This window comes from Camelina sativa, chromosome 8, assembly GCF_000633955.1.
Source record: "Camelina sativa cultivar DH55 chromosome 8, Cs, whole genome shotgun sequence".
Lineage (NCBI taxonomy): Eukaryota > Viridiplantae > Streptophyta > Magnoliopsida > Brassicales > Brassicaceae > Camelina > Camelina sativa.
In genome coordinates, this window is record NC_025692.1 from 7,051,760 (window position 1) to 7,073,118 (window position 21,359).

At 34.9% G+C, this 21,359-nt stretch overlaps 1 protein-coding gene and 1 pseudogene across 1 annotated transcript; both read left to right on the plus strand.

The window, feature by feature from the left end:
* LOC104706564 lies at positions 12,104 to 13,238 on the plus strand (annotated as a pseudogene).
* Positions 18,310 to 19,627, plus strand: LOC104706565. The gene is given in 5 exon segments (XM_010422762.1): positions 18,310 to 18,344; positions 19,277 to 19,344; positions 19,347 to 19,370; positions 19,373 to 19,543; positions 19,602 to 19,627. Coding segments are annotated over 5 exon segments (324 nt in total).

Genomic DNA, 21,359 nt, shown 5'->3' on the forward strand with positions numbered 1-21,359 from the left:
ATACCAGCCGTAGCCAATGCCATGTCCTGTCCCATGTACCGCGTACGATGTACAATGTACCGCGTACCACCACCGTACCATTTGCTGCTGTCCGCGACCGTTCACCCGTGTACCGCGAGACAAATCCAAACCACCACCATCCTACCACCAACCATCACCATTCTTTTACTTAGGTATGTTTTTAGCATTTTTATTTTCTCATTATTATTGATGGTTTTAGGTTTTTGTTTCAAGGAGGATTCATTTAGAGATATATCAAATAGAATTCGAATGAACTTAGCCTAGTTCATATTCGTTGTCAAGCAACCAAAGGAAGTACAAACGGTTAGTCACCAAATTTTCATTCCACAGCCGAACTCTAGACAATTTTGGGCAACCTTTAAACGTCTGAGAGTCGACACAACATCATTCCATCAAGGTGACATTGTTCTTAAATCCTACACTTTTCCTTATGATTTTTAATCCTCAACTCTTTCTTTTTTCCCACCGAGGACGGTGTGATTTAAGTCTGGGGGGAAGGATGTTTCATCCTATACTAACGATACTTTCTATTTTGTTGACTTGAAACCTTTTTCTACTTTTTACATCAATAATTTTGACGTTTTTATCGAGTCACATTTTTTTTATTGAGTCAAAACTAGTAGGGGATTATGATCTTATTCTAACGGTTTATTTGATTTGGATTAACACTCTTATGACTCTTGATTATGCTTGACAACAGAACCAAATTTTGGAAAGACTGTGAGCCGACTCAACAATCCCCCAAGTCCCTATTCGATGGATATTCAGATGATCTAACGTTGTCTCTAACTTTTATAGGACCTAAACCGGACTTAATTATCAAGCCCTGGGTATTGGTATACATTGGACTAGATCTCTACATTCAAGCCACACAAGACATTGCACTTCTTCAAAAGTATGTTCCCCTCTCTCTTCCCTTCAATACTCTAAAAAAAAAGAGAAAAAAAAGAGAGAAAAAAAGAGAGAGAATAAAAGATGAGATGATTTTGATCAGTTTAGAGAGGTAGNCGATACTTTCTATTTTGTTGACTTGAAACCTTTTTCTACTTTTTACATCAATAATTTTGACGTTTTTATCGAGTCACATTTTTTTTATTGAGTCAAAACTAGTAGGGGATTATGATCTTATTCTAACGGTTTATTTGATTTGGATTAACACTCTTATGACTCTTGATTATGCTTGACAACAGAACCAAAGTTTGGAAAGACTGTGAGCCGACTCAACAATCCCCCAAGTCCCTATTCGATGGATATTCAGATGATCTAACGTTGTCTCTAACTTTTATAGGACCTAAACCGGACTTAATTATCAAGCCCTGGGTATTGGTATACATTGGACTAGATCTCTACATTCAAGCCACACAAGACATTGCACTTCTTCAAAAGTATGTTCCCCTCTCTCTTCCCTTCAATACTCTAAAAAAAAAGAGAAAAAAAAGAGAGAAAAAAAGAGAGAGAATAAAAGATGAGATGATTTTGATCAGTTTAGAGAGGTAGGTAAATTACCTGTGACCTCATTATTCTACTCTTGAGTCAAATGATCACACAAATCTTGGAAGCGAGGGGTAGGTAAATTACCGATGACCCTGGTATTCCCCTACACCTTTGATTAAAAAAAAAGAAAAAGAAAAAGGAAGTGAGAAAAGGGAGAGGAAAGGAATCATATGAAGAAAGCCTTGGCTTGAAGAGAGTCCGCAAGCTATTGATCGATTTTCCCATTGTAAGATTTCACTTTTTATTATTGCTTAATTTATGTAAAGAGATGACAATGGAGATTCTGGAGACTCTAAAGAATTGTGGGATCAAGGAGCGTTGATGACTCTCATGGTGGATTACAAATGGAAGTTCCTAATGTCAAGGCGAAGAAGAGTGCAAAGACATTATCTCCAAAGATAAGTGAATTCCCATTATTTTCAAAACCTCTTTTCCATGACTTATTCTGATTATTTGCTTGAGGACAAGCAAAGTCTAAGTCTGGGGGAGTTGATAACATCATTATTTTACTCATTTTAGTTATATTTTTAGTATGCATTTAGGAAGAGTTTAGTATGATTTCAAGGCTATAATGTCTATTATCAAGTATTTTAGGTTTCAAGAAGGTTTTACAGGTTTTATAGCAAAAAGGACCAAAAGGAAAGGAAAATACGTTTTAGGAAAGATTCAGAGCTCTACAGTACGGGAAACTTTTAAAGAACTTCCATAACTCACATTTCAACGTACTTGGTGTCTATGGAAAGCTGGAAGAGTCATATTTCTCTTCAAAGTGGAATCAAGTCAATCCATTCATTCATCCGGAAGTTATGCCCGATTTACCTAGACGTATCTCAAACCGACGTAAGGAGAACCATCAAACCAATGGGCTTTTATTGAAGGCCTGAACTGCGACCACCACGGCGGTCCAGTCCAAGTCTTCACCACGTTCTAGAAGCTTGCTACGCCGCCCCTTGCCATGCACTTAACAATAGAAGATGTTTCTACCCTTACAAAACCCTAAACCTAGACAAAACCCTATAAATACTCTTCTAAACCCTAGGGTTTAGAGTGTGCATTCATTGGAGCAGGCAAGAGACACGACCAGAGGAGCAGCCGACGTCCAGACCTCTCCCTGGTACCTCTCTTTGAAGCTTTGAGATCTACCAAACTCTTTCTCTTTCTCTTGTTCGTTTGATACACTAGTTTTCTTAAGGACAAGTTTTTACATCTTGTACTTGATTCTAAGAAGTAATCTCTAGACCTTATTCTTACTTTTTATTCGTTTATGTTTATGAATTGTTTAAACCTTGCTTTGATGATTCCCTTAAACATGCTAGAGTAATTTTCTAGTTGGGTTTAAAGGAATAATCAAAGGGGGGAGATGATCTTAGTTTAGGTGGCAATTTTTAGGGTTTGTTAGATTTAAATTATGTTTATTCTATGCTTTAATTCTAAGTCTTTGCTTAATGCTTTAAGTTAGCCTCATGAACGAACTATGATCTAAAGTGTGTGTGCTTTGCCAAAAGCTTTCATGTGTGCTTGACCTAGCTTAGATGTGTGGGGAGACATAGGAAGCACATACCCTTACCTATGGAATTCCATGGATTAGAATTGAACTTGCTTTAAATGCTTTGATCTATGCGTCGTTGCCTGCGACAGTTGAGTAACGGAGTGTAGAGATCTTAGACGGTTAGCTTGTGAACTATAAGTTAACGGTTCATTAGTGTTTCATAGTCCGAGTTTTAGATAAACAAATTAACCCTAAACTTTTCTAGATAGATAGATCATTGAACCCCTGCGATTCTCCTTGATGCCCAACGCTTGTTTTATTATTTTTACTTGCATTTTTATTTACGTTTACTGCCTACTTGCGTCCGTGACAACAAACCCCCATTTTTGTTCAGTCCTAGCCTTACTTACTTCTGTTGGATTCCGTTGAACAACAACTCTCTCTTTGTGGGATCGATCCTTAAATACTACTACCGATTAGCTGTGCACTTGCAGCCATTGTGTGGTCTTTTTAAGGTAAAAGATTTTGGAGCGAAATAAACCACGCATCAACTAACACACCAGCAGCGTTTATGAAGTTGATGGACAGTGTGTTTCAGGAGTTTCTGGACGTGTCTGTCATAATCTTCATCGACGATATCCTGGTATTTTTCTAAGAGTCCTGAAGAGCATGCAATGCATTTGAGGGCAGTTCTGGAGAAGCTGCGGAAGCAAAAACTGTTTGCTAAGTTGAGCAAGTGCAGTTTTTGGCATAAGCCTACACTAGTTACGTTTCATATTATTCTAAACGTAAAAACTTTAAAAGAAATATAGTAAAAACTGCATTTTAATGAATGATTTTTCAACTCGTATCGATTTACATTTTCTACGAGGTACCTAAATGACCATTTGAACAAAGTCACATGTTCTATCATCAGGTGATGTGATGTAGTCTTCATCCTCTTACGTGATTATCTCATGTTTGTTGTGGATCAGGTATTTTATGCCTTTTCTGGTTTCTCGTCCTGGCTTGCTCGACTCCACCAGCAGATCCGGTCGAGTGTAGCACTAATGGGAGAAATTGCACCATAGTCAATTCCTATTTGGCCTGAGACTTCGGTTTGTTCGGTTAATTATCCCAGGCCTAATTCCTATGGTGCCTTCTCGGACCGTTCGACATGCATTGCTTCCATGACAGCATATCCAACGACAGAGAAAGATCTACTCGATGCCGTAGCTCAAGGAACACAAGCAAAGCAGAAGATGCGTGTATGACTCAATTCTCCAACAGCATGACGAAGCTTACTTGCACTGATGGTTATGACGGCCGGCTAATCAGCACAGAGTTTCTGAACCGTACACTAAGTGTGGACGTGGAGGCAATGACGTTTACGGTTCAGAGTGGGGTTTCATTGCGTCAACTCATAGAAGATGCTGCGAAGTTCGGACTCGCACTAAGAATGGCACCACATTGGTGGGGACTGACGGTTGGAGGGATGATGTCTACTGGTGCCCACGGCAGTACTTGGCACGGCGATGGATCTGATTTCCATGACTATATATGTCACGGAAATGCGAATGGTCACCCCTGCGGCACCACATCTAGGATATGCCAGAGTTAGACTTCTCAATGGTAGCAACTCCTATGAGTTAGATGCATCCAGAGTCTCTCCTCGCGTGTTTGGTGTCATCTCGGAGGTACACTATATTCAATATTAATACTTCTTTTCCAATTAATAAAGAGCAAGGAGATATTGGTTGTTAACCAAATATCCCATTTTCCAGGTGACTGTCCAATTGGAAAAGATGTTCAAAAGATCCCTTACGTACATCAAAGAGAAGGACCGTGGTCTTACAGAAGCTATTGAAAAGCTCTGGGTTTGTTGTTTTCTAAAGAGGAAGATGGGGAGACGCCACCTAGAGCCAAGCTAAAGAGGTTAAGGGATATGACTTGATGGTTATCGAAGTTGCATATAAGACCTTTCCATTTGCAATAAGCAAATGAAGATATCGTAAACCATCTCAAAACAAAAAAAAAAATCTTATTAGTTATTATCTTTTTTTTTTATACCTTTTTTAACAAAAAGATATATATAAAAATGCAACAATAATGTTAAAAAAATTTATGGACATCGAAAAGTAAATAACATACGTCATATACAAGGCAAACAAATAGTTGTTTTTTTTCCAAGTACAAGTATATTTTTTTTTTCCAAGTACAAGTATTATAAAACAGAAATTCAACATGGATGTATAAACCTGCAGCAAAGAGACTTCTTAGACTTTTTCTCCTTGAAATATTTTGCACAATAATCAAAAGAAAAAAAATTTGATCAAAAATCAAAATTAAGCAAAAACTATGAAAATTATAAGAAAAAAAATTGTAAAACATATGTTAAATATGACAAAAGAAAAAATTAAAAGATCCACAATATTGTGATATTAAAACAAAACTAAATGTTTAGTAAGTACTAACTACACAAAAAGAACATGTAGTTGCCGGCAAGAACAACATCAGCTTTAAACAAGTCAAAGACCTCAGAAATTTTTTCTAAAAAATTAATTTTTCCTCACCATTTCACAATATCCTAGAAGATTGACTAAATTCTTGTGCCTCATACCGAATTCCATAAACTTGGGTACCATCTTCTTGCTCTTTATGATCTCGGCTCGTTTGCCCAAAAAAAAAATATGATCTCGGCTCATGTTTTAATTGCCTCTGTCACTTTCGTCTCTGATTGTTTGGGTGTGGAGACGCTTCTTAGTTTCACGAATTAGATAAATATAATAATAATGAAACTTGAGAACGCAAATTTAATGATTCTTACTTCCACAGTAAGATCCGGGAGTCAAGAGGTTGCCACATGATTGAGAGAGTTTAGGAAGCTTATTTACATCATAATATGCATGTATTTTAAACATATCCATTTTCCCTCCAATGCACATCCTTTCCTGTCAGTGGTTAGTGTCTCTGCGCAGTCTCAGTATCTTGTCGGTCAATTCGCTTGAAAACAAGCCTAATGGATCGAACCTCCTCTGACTACCAAGAACTTTTAGTTGCGTCTTGGCGGATATGGAATCTTTGCCGGACTTTACTTTTGTTTAAAGTAATTTTTATTCTTTATCGCCCCGATAAAAGCTATATTTCTGTTTTTGCCTCAATGTGGCAGTCTGCCATACTAAATATAGCCCCATTTGTTCAATCTCCTCCATAATGTCTTCATGCATATGAGGGACCAAGGGATCTATGCTTCTGTAATATGTGAACTCAAATTCCACACCGGAAAACTTGTTGCCTAAGAAGGATAAAGAAGGTTGGAGATACCGGACTAATACCCCGTTGTAGAAGTTGAGGCCGCATAGAGCTTTCAGTTCCAGTTTGAGCAAAGGAATTGATGTCGCTTATAAACTAATTTACGTTCTCAATGGGTTTGGTAAACGTATGAAAAAATTGGTCTTGTATACGGGAGGCCCATGGAGAAACCGTGGTCAATCCATCTTCTTTGCTATCGAGACAACCTCCCGATGACATTAGATTGTTATGGAAGCTAACAATTGGATAGCTATCAAAAGTTGAACTTGTAATTCCAAATTAAAATTTAAAAGTTCTACATGTCTTTATTAGGCTGTAATTCGCATAAAAGGAAAAAATTATCATATCAAATCATATGATGAAGAATATAGTGCACATTTTCTCCGAATCCATTAAGAAATTAAAATAAAATAAATGTATTAACTAAATTATCTTAAAATACTGATGAACGACCCTCATCAAAAGTTAGTAGAAATGTATTTAGCCCTCAAGTCCTGGATCCATGTGACTTTGTTTTCTATATGAAATTCAAATGGTTTGTACTGGATCAGAGAATTTTAACCCAGTAAATCATTTTGGTACCACGTATAAGTTGTAGTACAGATTCAACAAATTAATATCTAATTTTTTTTCCAAATTATTTAAAAGAACTATTTTAAACAACAGAAATATGATAAAATGCCGTAAAAACAGAAATATATATATATATATATATATATATGTATATGTGTATATATATATTGAATCTTTTACCTGGTAGTGGTAACTTCTGGGGAAAAAAATACGCACTAAGAGCATCCACAATGGGAGGATATATTTTTGGAGTTGTAAAATTTTTTAATTAATATAATTTGTATTTTTTGTTGAATAAGAACTTTTGGTATTGTAATTAAAATGTATCCTTCCAATGGTGGGTTCTAATATTGAGTCTCTAAATTTGTTTTTTTTTTTGAAAATAAATAAATTAAAGTACAAATCCATATAGAGAAACAAGAGACTGGGTACTTGGAGAGGAAGCTGGCCTTAGAGACGATTGAGTTGGTATCTATTGGTGTTGAGCCATCCCACTCGGTCTTATTTGTGAACCTGATCCAAGTGTCCCCATCACCCAAATTCCCTGAGTTCCTTGCATCATCCGAACCTGAACACACACACACAAAAGTTAGTATTTTTCTTGTAACAAACACAATTCTCTGACATATAGTGAAAGATTTCACCTGCGGGACACTTGTATTGGACGTAGCTTCTGACATTCCGACAGTTCCACGACCTAATCCGCCGTATTGCTGCTCAGCGATATCAAATTCCCTAGCTTATGATCATGTACAACCTGATCATAAACCAACAATAACACAAACTGAACCAAATCTTTTATGCTTCCTCGTAAACCAACAATAAAATGACAACTTCCACCAAAAAATTGCATCATATCGGAACAAAGGCGAGACAACCAAGAACCCTAAAATTTTGAACAACCATCAAAGGACCCTAATTTGCGAACACAAACCCAAACAACCCTAATCTGTTTAACTAATCATAATAGATACTATTTAACTGAAAAACTTACCCTCCGATTCCCTTCAATCTCATCAAAATCAATCGACTCCAAAATCAAATCTCAAACGATTCAATCTCGGAGTCGATTCGTCTATCCTCCGATTGCCCATCCGCAGATTTAATCACAAGCTTTGCATGAGGACCCCAGCCGACCCCAATCTCCTTTGATTGCATAGCTGTCATTCAATCTCCTTCCGTTGTGAATTTCGATCGAGAGACAGAGAGATGAAAAGAAGAAATATTTGATCCGCAAAAAAAATTTCTTCTGCTATTATTTGTTCAGCCAACGAATAAGCGACACATATGGTCTCTTAAACCATAAATGAGTCTGCTAAATAAGAGGCTCTCTTGTTTTTTTTTTGATTTCACTGATTTATTTTTTTGCTTCTTTTCAACTAAAACCCCTCGAAAAAACCCCATTGAGGATGACCTAACTGCTTTTCACTTAGTCGAAAATAGATATAATTAATACATAACATTTCCGTTGTGTAAAATAAAAAATCAAATTTTCGAAATAATCTTATCATAAATTAGAAATTAAAAAATCTGAATATCTTCTTAACTTTTTGTCAAAGTAGTCGGATATCAAAAAGTAAATAACATACATGATATACAAAGTAAAAAGATAATTTTTTTTTCTTGGAATACTATAAAACAAAGATCCAACATGGATGTATATACTTGCAGCAAAGAGACTTGTTTTTTCCTTGTATACCAACTTAAATAATCAAAAGTAAGCAAAAACCAAGAAACACATAAGAAAAATATGAGCAAAACATAAGTTAAATATGAAAAAATTCAAAATTAAAGATCTAAAATTGAAATATTAAAACAAAAATAAGAGATTAGTAATTACCAACATACATAATAAGAATGTCACAGTATGTGAAGATAAACAAATTGTTTTACTTTTTTCTTAAAGGATTTTATTTTTATCGACTTTAAATTTTTTGTAAAGGGAAAATATTGCTTTATATGTCCAACAAAATAAAATCAAACAGATTGAAATTTATTTATAAAACATTCCACCTATTTAACGCATGGAAGGTAATAAAATGGGAAAACTTTACATGTTTATTTTTCTTTTTTTTTTTTTTTTTATCTCATGACTTCCAATCACTTTCACTATTCCGTTCATATAACTAAGAAAACAAGAAAACTCACAGTTGTTCGTTCTTGGCAGATCCTCAAATCTTTTTGATCAAAACGCAAGTAAACCCCATAAAGAAGTTTTTTTTATAACTCAGTAATCTGATTTCGAGTATCCTCTTGGTAGAGATTTCTATCTTGTTCAGGAAAGGAAGAAGAGTATGATGGACCAAGGTTCTTATGCTTAAATTTTTATTATACCGTTGCATGAGAAGACATAACAGTTGAACTCCTAAAATAGGTTGCCGCAATCGTGAGAGAGTTAGGGAGTTTATTTACGTCAAAGTCTTGTAAGAAAACTTTTGTAACACCTTGACACATACATTTCATTTTGTTCTTTTGTATACTTCAGAGTGTCTCAAAAAATATCATGCAAGATTTTGACGTGGATATGCTTCCTAAACTCTCTCACGCTTGCGGCAAAATTTTAGTCCCTGGGTCTTACTGCGGAAGTAAGTGCCACTAAACTTAAACTCACCCTTTTGAGTCACACAAAATTTATCTTAATAAATTTTATATTTCTCTTGATCTTTCAGTTTATAAAGTTCCTGGTGGTGCATGAACCACAAGAGAGCATTGGACTGATTTATCTCTTTTTCTTGAATCTATATCTATTATATTATAGTGATTACTTTCATTACTAGAAAGAGACCATTATTAATATGAATTATATTTTTCCATAAATATCGTATATGAATCACATCATGTGGTTAAGAATAAATGATTGGTTTCGGTTATGTATATTGGGGTTTTTACTTTCTAATAACTTTATTTTCATATAATTGCTCTAATGCTCTGTTCGGAAAAACATCACTAGCGACATGTTAAATTAGGATGAGTTGGTGACAACGTCTCTGCTATAAAAATATAACAAATTTTCGTGGCTAGTATTTATGGCCAATCTTTTTCCTTCACTGTTGTTTTGACAAGATAGTATTTGATATATTTCTTACCTTTTCCTTCAACAGATTTATATTAAACTTTGAACATTCGAACATAAGGATTTCCCAAGAACAAGTGTGTTACACTTCTACCTATTTGATGGCCACACGTGGGAAATTACACCAAAACAGGCTTTGAAAATTGTCAAAAAAAAAAAACCACATCATTATTTGTTGGCATCGTTTCAATGCAATTCGAAATGATGTCGTTAATCTCAAATTCCAAATACAGCCCATGAGTAAAATGTGACGTGTGTTTGGGTTACTCTTTAATTTCGAAAGTAGTACATTTGATGTGAGCACGAGACCAGAAATGCGGCCAGAAACACTCGTATTGGACCAGGACGCCCAGGACGCGGCCGAGACGCTTGCTTTACCCGCGGGACAACATCGAGCCGATGCACCAAGGATCACGCCAGGAGTCACTACACATTCGAAGAGCTCGCCTAAGGCCGCAAGACAGAAGATCAACCGGTTCATGCAAGCCTTTGTTCACGAAAACGACCCGGCCAAAGCAATTCAAGTGGAGACCGTTCGCACAACCTTCATCCTTACCCAAGGATGAAGGCGACCAAGTCGTTAGGATCATGACCCGTACTCTTTTTCCTTACTCCGGGTTTGTCCCACGAGGTTTACCGGAGAAGGTTTTAATGAGGCGACGAGTCCTAACGCAAAACTCCGCGTTTTGAAGCCAATGACTTGGTTCGCGCGTCAAAGCCCAAGGACGTGTTATCTTTGTTTAAGCGTTGCGTTTTGAACTTGTCTAGAACTTTCTTTTGAACGTTAGAGTTGTGTGACGTGTTTGTGGTTCTGTTTAAACTACTTAGAGGGCGACGTGTTCTCCATCAAAGGAAACACGTCAAGGGCAAACGTGTGCGGACGATAGCGAGTCCGCGTGTCCTAGGCTCCCTCTAAACTTTCATACTATTTAAACCTTTCTCTTTATTGTAAAAGGCAGACTTGAATGAAATTAGTTTTCTCAAAGAGTGAATCTTTGCCTCTTGTCTCATTTCTCTCTTTAGATCTAGTCCGGGACTAACTATCGAGAAACTCTAGCCGATTCACGAACCGGGTTCGTAATCGCCTAGCCGACCATATCGCGAGTAGAACCAACACTCGTGTGTCGTCATTCAATCCACCCTCGCTTCCATTCCTCCTAGCAAAACCATCCCTTGGTTCGTTAGCCGCTTCCCTTTCTCGACGTCCGTTCTATATCGCCACCACATTGGACCGTCCGTACGCTCGAAGTCGCAACCATCGTCCCATCTCGCGTTTCCCTCGTTTGTTCTTCACCAAACCTCATTTCCACCGTTTGTTTAACCTCTACAACCATTCTCCAAAGTTTTGCCCGAGGAAAGTAGCACCTAAGCTAAGCGACCCGCAGACGCGACTTTCTGTCCGTACCGCGAGACGACTGGCGCTCACATCAACATTTGTCTCTAACTCAAAGTTAATAGTCAGTTTTGCCCCTAATTTTATTTCAAGGTTTCGTGTAGTGATGGCATGGTGATTCCATCATGCCGAAAATTGTCATTCCGATGAACATTATCACCAGAAAATTGTCATTCCGATGAACTTATTTTTAAAATTGTCATCCCGATGAACATTATCATTTTATCAAAAATAAGTTCCAACAAATCAAATATATTATGGAGTTCTTCTATATAAACAGTGATTTTAAAAACAGAGTATATTAAAAATATACAGAGATTTTCAGCAAACCAAAATTCTTAGGTTTGTCTAGAATGTAACGTTTGTGTGTGAGTGTGTGTGACTATAATATGTCATAAAAGTATTGGTTTCTGGCTTTCTAAAAAAGAAACTATCACCATATCTTTTCTGATAATAGTGAAGACGTACATCCGAATCATGTTTCCAAATCCAATATATTCCCTAATATAAAAATCATTTATATTAAGATTAAAAGTTGACTATAAAATACAAATACATCAATATTAATGATTTATAATTTGTTACAATTATAAGGCAATAACATTAGATTTATATTTTTAAAATTTATAAATCATCATTTATAATTATAACTAATAAAAAATCTATCTTTTTTAAACAACTTTTTCTTTTTATAATTAGAAAGAGAGAGTACCTATTAAAGACTTCCACATCCTCTTAAAAGCCAAATACAATTACTATTGGATCAGCGATGACTACTTATATTCATCTCAGCTCATCCTTCTTCTTCATCCAATCCAGAGTAAGAAGATACAACTCCATATCCTAGTAAACAATCTCCAAAAACGCACTGTTTTAGCCCTCTCTTCTGCTCTCACCTCACAAGTCGACAAACACATGACTCCACTAGAGGGAAAAGGCAATGATCCCACTCTTCCTTTGACTTTAAGTCATATATGATTCGTAAGTGCCGCTCTCGACGTTTCCGTACCACTTTTGAAACCCCTCACAATCCAAGAGGCGGTGCGGTACTCTTTGCTAGCGGGTGGCAAACGTGTCAGGCCTTTACTTTGCATTGCAGCCTGCGAGCTCGTGGGTGGCGACGAGGCTACTGCCATGTCAGCCGCTTGCGCGGTCGAGATGATCCACACGAGCTCTCTCGTTCATGATGACCTTCCCTGCATGGACAATGCTGACCTCCGCCGAGGCAAGCCCACCAACCACAAGGTATATTGTTAAATCGTTAGAGTTGAATCATCCATTGACGTTAACGTATGGATGATTTAAAACAAGGTATTTGGAGAAGACATGGCGGTTTTGGCGGGTGATGTACTATTTGCTTTAGCGTTTGAGCACATGACGGCCTTGTCAAGTGCGTTGGTTGTTTCCCCTGAAAGGAAGATCCGTGCGGTTATTGAGCTGGCAGAGGCTATAGGGACAAAAGGGCTAGTGGCTGGGCAAGTGATCGACTTATGTAGCGAAGGGTTGGATCCAGACGATGTGGGATTCGAGCGTCTAGAATTCATCCACCTTCACAAAACGGCCGCTTTGTTGGAGGAACCAGTGGTTGTAGGAGCCATATTGGGAGGTGGAACAGAAGAAGAGAACGAAAAGCTAAGAAGGTGTGCGAGATGTATTGAACTGTTGTTTCAGGTGGTTGATGATATACTTGACGTACGAAATCTACTGATGAACTGGGCAAGAGCGCCGGGAAAGACGTTATTGCTGGCAAACTTACATATCCGAGGTTGATTGGTTTGGAGAAATCGAGGGAACTTGCGCAGAAATTTAGGAAAGAAGCAGAGGAGCAGCTTCTAGAGTTCGATTCGAATAAGGTGGCTCCTCTGGTGGCTCTTGCTAGTTACATTGCTGGAAGACACAACTGAATAACTGATCATAAATGTGTCTAAATGTCCAAAAAAGTCTGTTTCGTTGAATCTCTTTCCTCGTGTTGTGTTGTTTGAATTTCTTATGAACCAATTATGTTGTGGTCATTTATATTTTTGTTTATATATAAAAAAAAATTACATAGGAAGGCCCATTGAATTAGTTAAGGGTTGTTTAGATACATATATAAGCATTTATCTATTCCATTTATCCTTAATGAAAGTTTTAATTTATTTTTGAAATAAATGGCATTTGTTTGTAAATACTTACTAATAAAAAGGCTACTCTCTAAAATGTACTATAAAAATATTAATATAGATTAGTTCTGGTGTTCATTTTTGTATTACATACATGATTTACATGACCCTAATGATTTTGTGACACTGTTTTCTTGTCTAATTTCGTGAATATTTGCTTGCTTTTGACGATATTTTCTTTAGTAGAAACGAAAAGAGTCAATTAAAATCAGATATATAAATATAATATTTAAGATGACATTTTATATAACGAAAACCAACCATAAAGTTTCATAAAGTCTAAAAAATGAAAACATTAATTACTGACCATATTAACTACCTCTGTTTAATAATTGAAGTTAGAGGGATTTGTGAATGGGTCAAACCTATGTTTAATGCACCCTTGACTTCCTTAATTTCAAATGACGGTTTCAGATATACTGAGAAAATAAGTCTTCGAAAAATGTAAACTTAATCAATGTGAATTGAGTTTATTAAGATTCGTAATGTTTTCTTGTTGATTCAAATAACATTAGGAGAGAAAGATCTTTTGTAGATGGTTCTATTGGTACTGTGTATGGTTAAAAATGTTATATCATGGCTCAACTGGTATAGTTTGCGCCTGTGCGGTTAAAGATGTTACACATAGGTAGATGGTTTAATTCTTAGGGCAATCCCATTGTATGTCAAAAGAATTAATTAATAATATTTTAATTTAATTTAATTATTTAATTATTTTTTAATTTATCCAACCAATAAAATCAAGACAGTTGTAGATTTGATGTCTTAATAGTTTTGGGCAGAGACACTTTTTCTTATCTCTCCACATTTTTCTCATTTTTTTTATTCTTCTGATTTTCTATGGAATATGTCTAATGGATTTTCTCTTAGGCCATCATTAATGGGAGAACACCTTTGGTGTTCTAAGCCCAAAAAAATAGAAAAATAATGAATAGTGGCTTAGAACACTTTTTTTAGTTCTTTATGTAGAACTGATTTAAGTCCAGTTTTTATTTGACGTGGCTTCATGTGATTGGACGAGATTTTTTGGAAAAAAAAAAGAAAATATTTCATTTATATAAGTATGCAATTTAAATGTTAATTTATAAGTTTTTATAATTGTAATATGTTTAAGAATATTATATTAATTTATAAGTATACAATTGTTTTTATATAAGTAAGCAATTTAAATGTTATTTTATAAGTTTTTATAATTTGTAAAATGTTTATGAATATTATTTCACTATNCAACCAATAAAATCAAGACAGTTGTAGATTTGATGTCTTAATAGTTTTGGGCAGAGACACTTTTTCTTATCTCTCCACATTTTTCTCATTTTTTTTATTCTTCTGATTTTCTATGGAATATGTCTAATGGATTTTCTCTTAGGCCATCATTAATGGGAGAACACCTTTGGTGTTCTAAGCCCAAAAAAATAGAAAAATAATGAATAGTGGCTTAGAACACTTTTTTTAGTTCTTTATGTAGAACTGATTTAAGTCCAGTTTTTATTTGACGTGGCTTCATGTGATTGGACGAGATTTTTTGGAAAAAAAAAAGAAAATATTTCATTTATATAAGTATGCAATTTAAATGTTAATTTATAAGTTTTTATAATTGTAATATGTTTAAGAATATTATATTAATTTATAAGTATACAATTGCTTTTATATAAGTAAGCAATTTAAATGTTATTTTATAAGTTTTTATAATTTGTAAAATGTTTAAGAATATTATATTAATTTATAAGTATACAATTGCTTTTATATAAGTAAGCAATTTAAATGTTATTTTATAAGTTTTTATAATTTGTAAAATGTTTATGAATATTATATTAATTTATAAGTATACAATTGCTTTTATATAAGTAAGCAATTTAAATGTTATCTTATAAGTTTTTATAATTTGTAAAATGTTTATGAATATTATTTCACTATATCTTTATTCTAAGAACACCATAATTAGTTCTCCCATTTTTTTACCTATGATCTTAACAACTGATCTAACATTATTTTCACTATATATTTAATCTAAGAACACAAAAAAAAGTTCTCCCATTAATAATGCCCTTACATATCTTACCATTTTTTTTTTAAATCTCAAACACAAAATAACGTCGCTTTACGAAGCAAAATAGCCACCTCGTCATACACGTCACCTGAGTCAGCATTTGTAACAGTTGATTAATATCTGTTAACATTTGAATTACTCACAAAATCAATTTAAATTGTTAAAGCGTTTGTGTATATATTACCAGTAGACATTAATATAGGTGAAAAAATGCACTCACCCCTACACATTTGATCAACCGGACACCGTCTTCAATATTGAAGGGCAAATCACCATATAAAGTTCTATTTGGGCAACATCTGTCATATACCATGCTTCGTACTTTTGGATGTCTTTGCTATGCTTACACTCGATCTCGTGACAAAGATAAATTTGGGGTTCGAAGTCGTAAATGTGTGTTTTGTGGTTTACCCCTATGGTAGACCTTGAAATAGAACAATTTTTCACCAGCCGGGATGTTCGGTTCCTTGAAGACGTGTTTCCATACTTTGACAAACAGACGGTCATATCTCCTTCTGTGTCGCCTACTCTTGTTGACGATGATTGGTTTTTGCCAGTTCCTACCGCCTCTGTAGAGGTTGTTTCTTCTACTCCTACACAGTTTATTGAGGTTCCGATGCCGCCTGCTACGATCGTCACTAATGAGATGTCTCCGGCGTCTATTTCTACAACTTCTACACCATAGGCAGAGCATGTCACGCCTGTCTCTCCTTCTACTACTTCACCGGTTCAGAAGCCTCCTTTACCTGACACTGATGAGGTTTCCTCACCTGGTTTACCCGAGTTATTGGGCAAGGGACATCCCAAAAAGATCCCGTCAGTTCTCCTAAAAGACTATATTATTCCGCCTGTACACTCTTCCTCTCACGTTCTTGCTCCGGGTTTCTCCGACTCAACTTCCTCGTCTACGCTCTCTGATGAGATTCTTTATTTTATTTCCATTTATTTATCTGACGTGGGTTTTTTGGCCAATTATATTGCCTACATGGCAGCCATTCTTGATAGCACGGAGCCAACACATTTTAAAGATGTTGTCTTAATCAAAGAGTGGTGCGAGGCTATGAGGAGAGAGATTGATGCTCTTGAGGCAAACCATACTTGGGATATTACTGATTTACCTCATGGGAAGAAAGCAATCAATAGTAAATGGGTCGAAAAATTGAAATTTAACTCCGATGGCACTTTGGAACGTCATAAGGCTCGTCTAGTCCCCATGGGAAGTCTTCAAAAAGAGGGGACTGATTTTAAAGAAACTTTTGCTCTTGTTGCAGAAATGACAACCGTTCGTTATCTTCTTGGTGTTGCTGCTTCTAAGAACTGGGAAGTCCACCAAATGGACGAAGCATATTAAATCTGATGGTCATCAGGTCCGGGATGCCGTTCTTGACAAGTTCATTACAACCGAACATATTATCTGATTATTGATCTTCCGACCAAAGCTCTCTCGGGACCGACATGTCAATGACTATTGTCCACGTTAGGTGTTACGGATTACGTACCATCAAACGTGAGGGGGTATTAAATTAGGATATATGTTAATATTCTATATCCCTAGATTTACTATGATATGGTCTTATCACTTTTAGGCAACTCTTCTTGTATATATACTATACGTCTTTGATTGGAATACACAACCGATTACCTTCTAGTATTATCTTCTATTACAATATATAAACACATTAGGGTTCAATATCAAATCTGACAAATGTAAACGTAAAGAAAAAAACAAATATGATAAAGTCATTAAGATCTTAACATTTAAAGAGAAAATTAAAATGAAGAATATAAATAAAACTAGCTCAAAGATGAATTATTATTATTAATTGCGAATTACCAGATAAAACCATATAACCCAAAAAGTACAAGAAAGTAGAAACATATAAATGCTTACTTACATTACTGAAAATTAACAAAATAAAATAAAAAAACATAGCTCAAAAAGATATATATATATATATATATATATATATATATATAAGGATAAAAAGTACATTACTGTTAACTGCAAGATAATTTTAACCATTTAACGGAATTAAATTGTACAGGATAATATTAATTGCTTATTTACATACTTCAAAAGAAAAACGAAACTACATAATATTCATTGCTTATTTACATATGAATTCATTTCCATTTAATTTTTGTGTTTGTGTTTATTGTGTTTATTTTATAGCTTTCCAGATTTTTTTTTACAACAAAAAATCAGCTTATATTAACCAATTGGAAGGAAAAATCAGCTTGGCGTGCAAAAGAATCCGCACTTACATTTGCATTTCGTGAAATTAGAGATAAAGAGGAAGAAGAAAACTCCTCTCTGTCAATCTTGATATATTCGAGGTAGGTATTGAAGGCCAACCAGTCTTGAGGAGAAGACACCATCTTCACCAAGTATGAGCAATTTGTATAATATATATATATATATATATATATATGACATTTTCATTAATTGAAAGGAGTAATTAACTTTGCCCTTCAATTTTTGTTAGATAAATAACATTTTTGTTACTTCACTATATTGTGGTTTTTCTCCTTTTTACTATCATTTTTTATTATCGTCATTTATTTATTTCCTTACTTTATTAAATGGTAAATGAATAATTAATATCACCTTGTTTGACTAGATTTTCTTTTTCTTTCTAATTATTTTAAGATAGGATTGATAATTCCTTAACTAGGGTCTACAATATTCCTATATATATACTTATATAGAAACAAGCAAACTTCAAGGAAAAATTTGTATAAAAGAAAAAAATCATAGCAACAATGGCAAGGGCCTATACCATCATCAATATGCTCATATCTATATATACATTTTTGAAGTACATTTTGGGTTTTACCCTTTTATTTGTACTTACTTAAAAACTTATTTACAAAGTTAATCCCTAAAAAAATTTCTAAAAATTAATATTACTGCAGATTTTGTTTCCTAAACACTTTACATTACATTCCAACTAAAAAAATTACAACATAATCAATATGAAAACAGAAACTATGATCTATTTAACCATACCTTCTATTGTGTTTTGAAAATATCCTATCTCTGAATCATTTACAAAGAAAATAACAATTTGATTCCCATTTTGTTTTCCAATACCTGTGAGCTTTGATTCTTAACGTAAGAAGAATTTCAATTCACATTTATTTAATGTAAGAAGAACTTCAATTCATATTTATTTAAACATTATAATTAATATATATAAACTTAATAAAATTTTAAAATATTACGAATATGTAAAATTAAAAAAATTTATTACAATATGGTTATATAGTAGATGAGTTATAAAGAGGACATGTTGGAATTAATAAAATATCAATAAATTTGTGTTAACACGGGTTAAATCCTCATTTTATTATTTTTCAACACTATTAATATTAGAATATTTGACATATAAATTCAAGTTGATTTAGCTAAGATTGTGTAAGATAATTAAATCATTATGAACAATATGCCTTAACCATAACGTATTAGATCTCTTATTTTTTGTTATAATAATTAAAAATCAAAATAGAATCTCAAACACTAAACAAAACAAACTAAATATAACAAAGAAATAGTCATGAAATATATCGCGGGTTAAAAATTAATATAAACATTTAGCCATACAAACTGCCAGAAAATTTAATTATTTTTCTATTTACAAAACATATGATATTTAACAAACAAGTACAACATAAAATATAAATAATAATAAAAATTATATACACACAGTATACTGCGGGTTAAAATCTAGGTTACATTGTTTGTGACGAGATCAATATCATCCCAGATTAATGCGTGTACTGCAACACAAATTTATGATGATTTAATTATTGCGGTGATTCTCTTCGACTTCGTACCCATGGGTTTCTCCATCAAAATTTTGTTGCCAAAAAATACAAAATAACAAAATGAAATGTATATGTCAGAGTGTCACAAAAGTCATGGAAGACGTAAATAAACTTCCTAAACTCTCTCACGCTTGCAACAATATATTGGTCCCTGGGTCTTACTGCGGAAGTAAGTGCCACTAAACTCACCCTTTTGATCTCACACCAATATTCTCTTGATCTTTCAGTTTACAGAGTTCCTCGTGGCGCATGAGATCATAAGAGAGCATTGGACTGGTTTATCTATTATTATAGTGATTAATTTCGTTGCTAGCTAGAAAGAGACAATTAAAATGAATTCTATTTTTCTATAAATATTGTATATATATGAATCACATAATGTGATTAAGAATAACGATTGGTTTCACCGTTTCAGTTAGGGATCTAGGGTTTTGAATAATTTTATTTTCATATAATATTATTGCTGTTCGGAAAAACATCACTAGCGACATGTTAAATTTGGGATGAGTTGGTGACAACGTCTCTGCTATAAAGATATAAGAAATATCCAGCATAATATAATATTTTCCCTCGTGAGGTTTTTAATTATCTGGTAGAGATGCCATCAAACTCGATTTCAACTGATGACAGTTAACTTATAATCGTATTGAATTCATTAATATGCAAGAAGATTACCATCTAACTGGAAGAGTTTCTTCAACAATACGATCATTTTTTATCTATCATTGTTGTCAGAAGTTTTTGTTGTGGAAACAGAGCTACAATACATTTCCCCTATCTTTTCTTGTTTCTTTTAGGATTTTTGGTTTGTTTTATTTCCTTTTAGGAGTTACCCGCTGGTAGTAGTCGTATTGAGTCTTCATGGGACATATTCAAAGCGCAGAAGACGTGAATCTCTTACAAGCAGAGTGTTCCCCAGCCATTAAGGATCGACAAATCTATTTCTGGATCAGTCAATCTCCATCCAGGTAAGTGATCCGAGGGAAAAAGAGAAAAGAGAAGGAAATCGGTTTAATCTGGTTATCGGACTTAAATTGGACCGGACTAAACCGGATCCGTGTCCACTACCAGATATTTCAACCTAATTTCATCTTCTTCCTCCCTTCCCTCTCGCCGCCCCCGATTTCGACACCCACCTGTCTCCTCTCGATTTTTCTTTGATTTGTTGAGGTGTGGATTCACTCCACTTGGATCGAACCTTTTACATATTCCCACTTTTAGACTCGAAGTCAACCAAGGTAAGTTCTTCTTTTGCCCATTCTTATGTTCGACTCTCGGCGATTTCAAGGTTCACTTTTGGTTGTCCATGACTCTTTCAATCCTCCTACCTATTTAAGCTCTATTTGAGGTCTATGAAAGTTTTGGAACTAGATTTAGGCTGTTGTGGCTTGAATTTAGAAATAGGTTTATAACTTGTGTTGGCTGATTAGGAGAAGTTTCAATTGATTCTATTATCTTACATCTTGAAATTCTTTTCTTTTGCAGCAAATGCCTAAACGACGACGCAGTGGTAAGGAACCTGCAACTCCTTCCGACGAGCCACCAACCCGCGTTTGGAATGATGAGGACGCCAAGTGGTTGAAATTGCTGAGTCAATGCAAGATGGAGCCAACTAGGTTTGCTGATCGAGACCTTTTTGAGAAGATGGCCATACTTGCGGATTTTGATGAATTGGTTAAGAACATGGGGTTTGGTTCTTTTTGTGAGAAGGCATGGGACTTACATGAGAAGCTTGCACGCGAGTTTCTGGCAACTGTGAGGGTTTATCTGTCTCCTGGTCCTGATTCGTTGGCTGAGCATTGTTCGCTCAGCTTCTTTTTTGTGCAGGAAGCACTACACCATCTCCATGTTCGACCATTGTGACGTTTTTGGTTTCCCTCGGCACAGGCAATGCAAAATGGACAAGCTCGAAAGCCGGTCAGATGCTTGGAACCTGATAGGAGCTGGAAACTATGTCTCACGCGGAGCCAGGAAATCCCGCATTC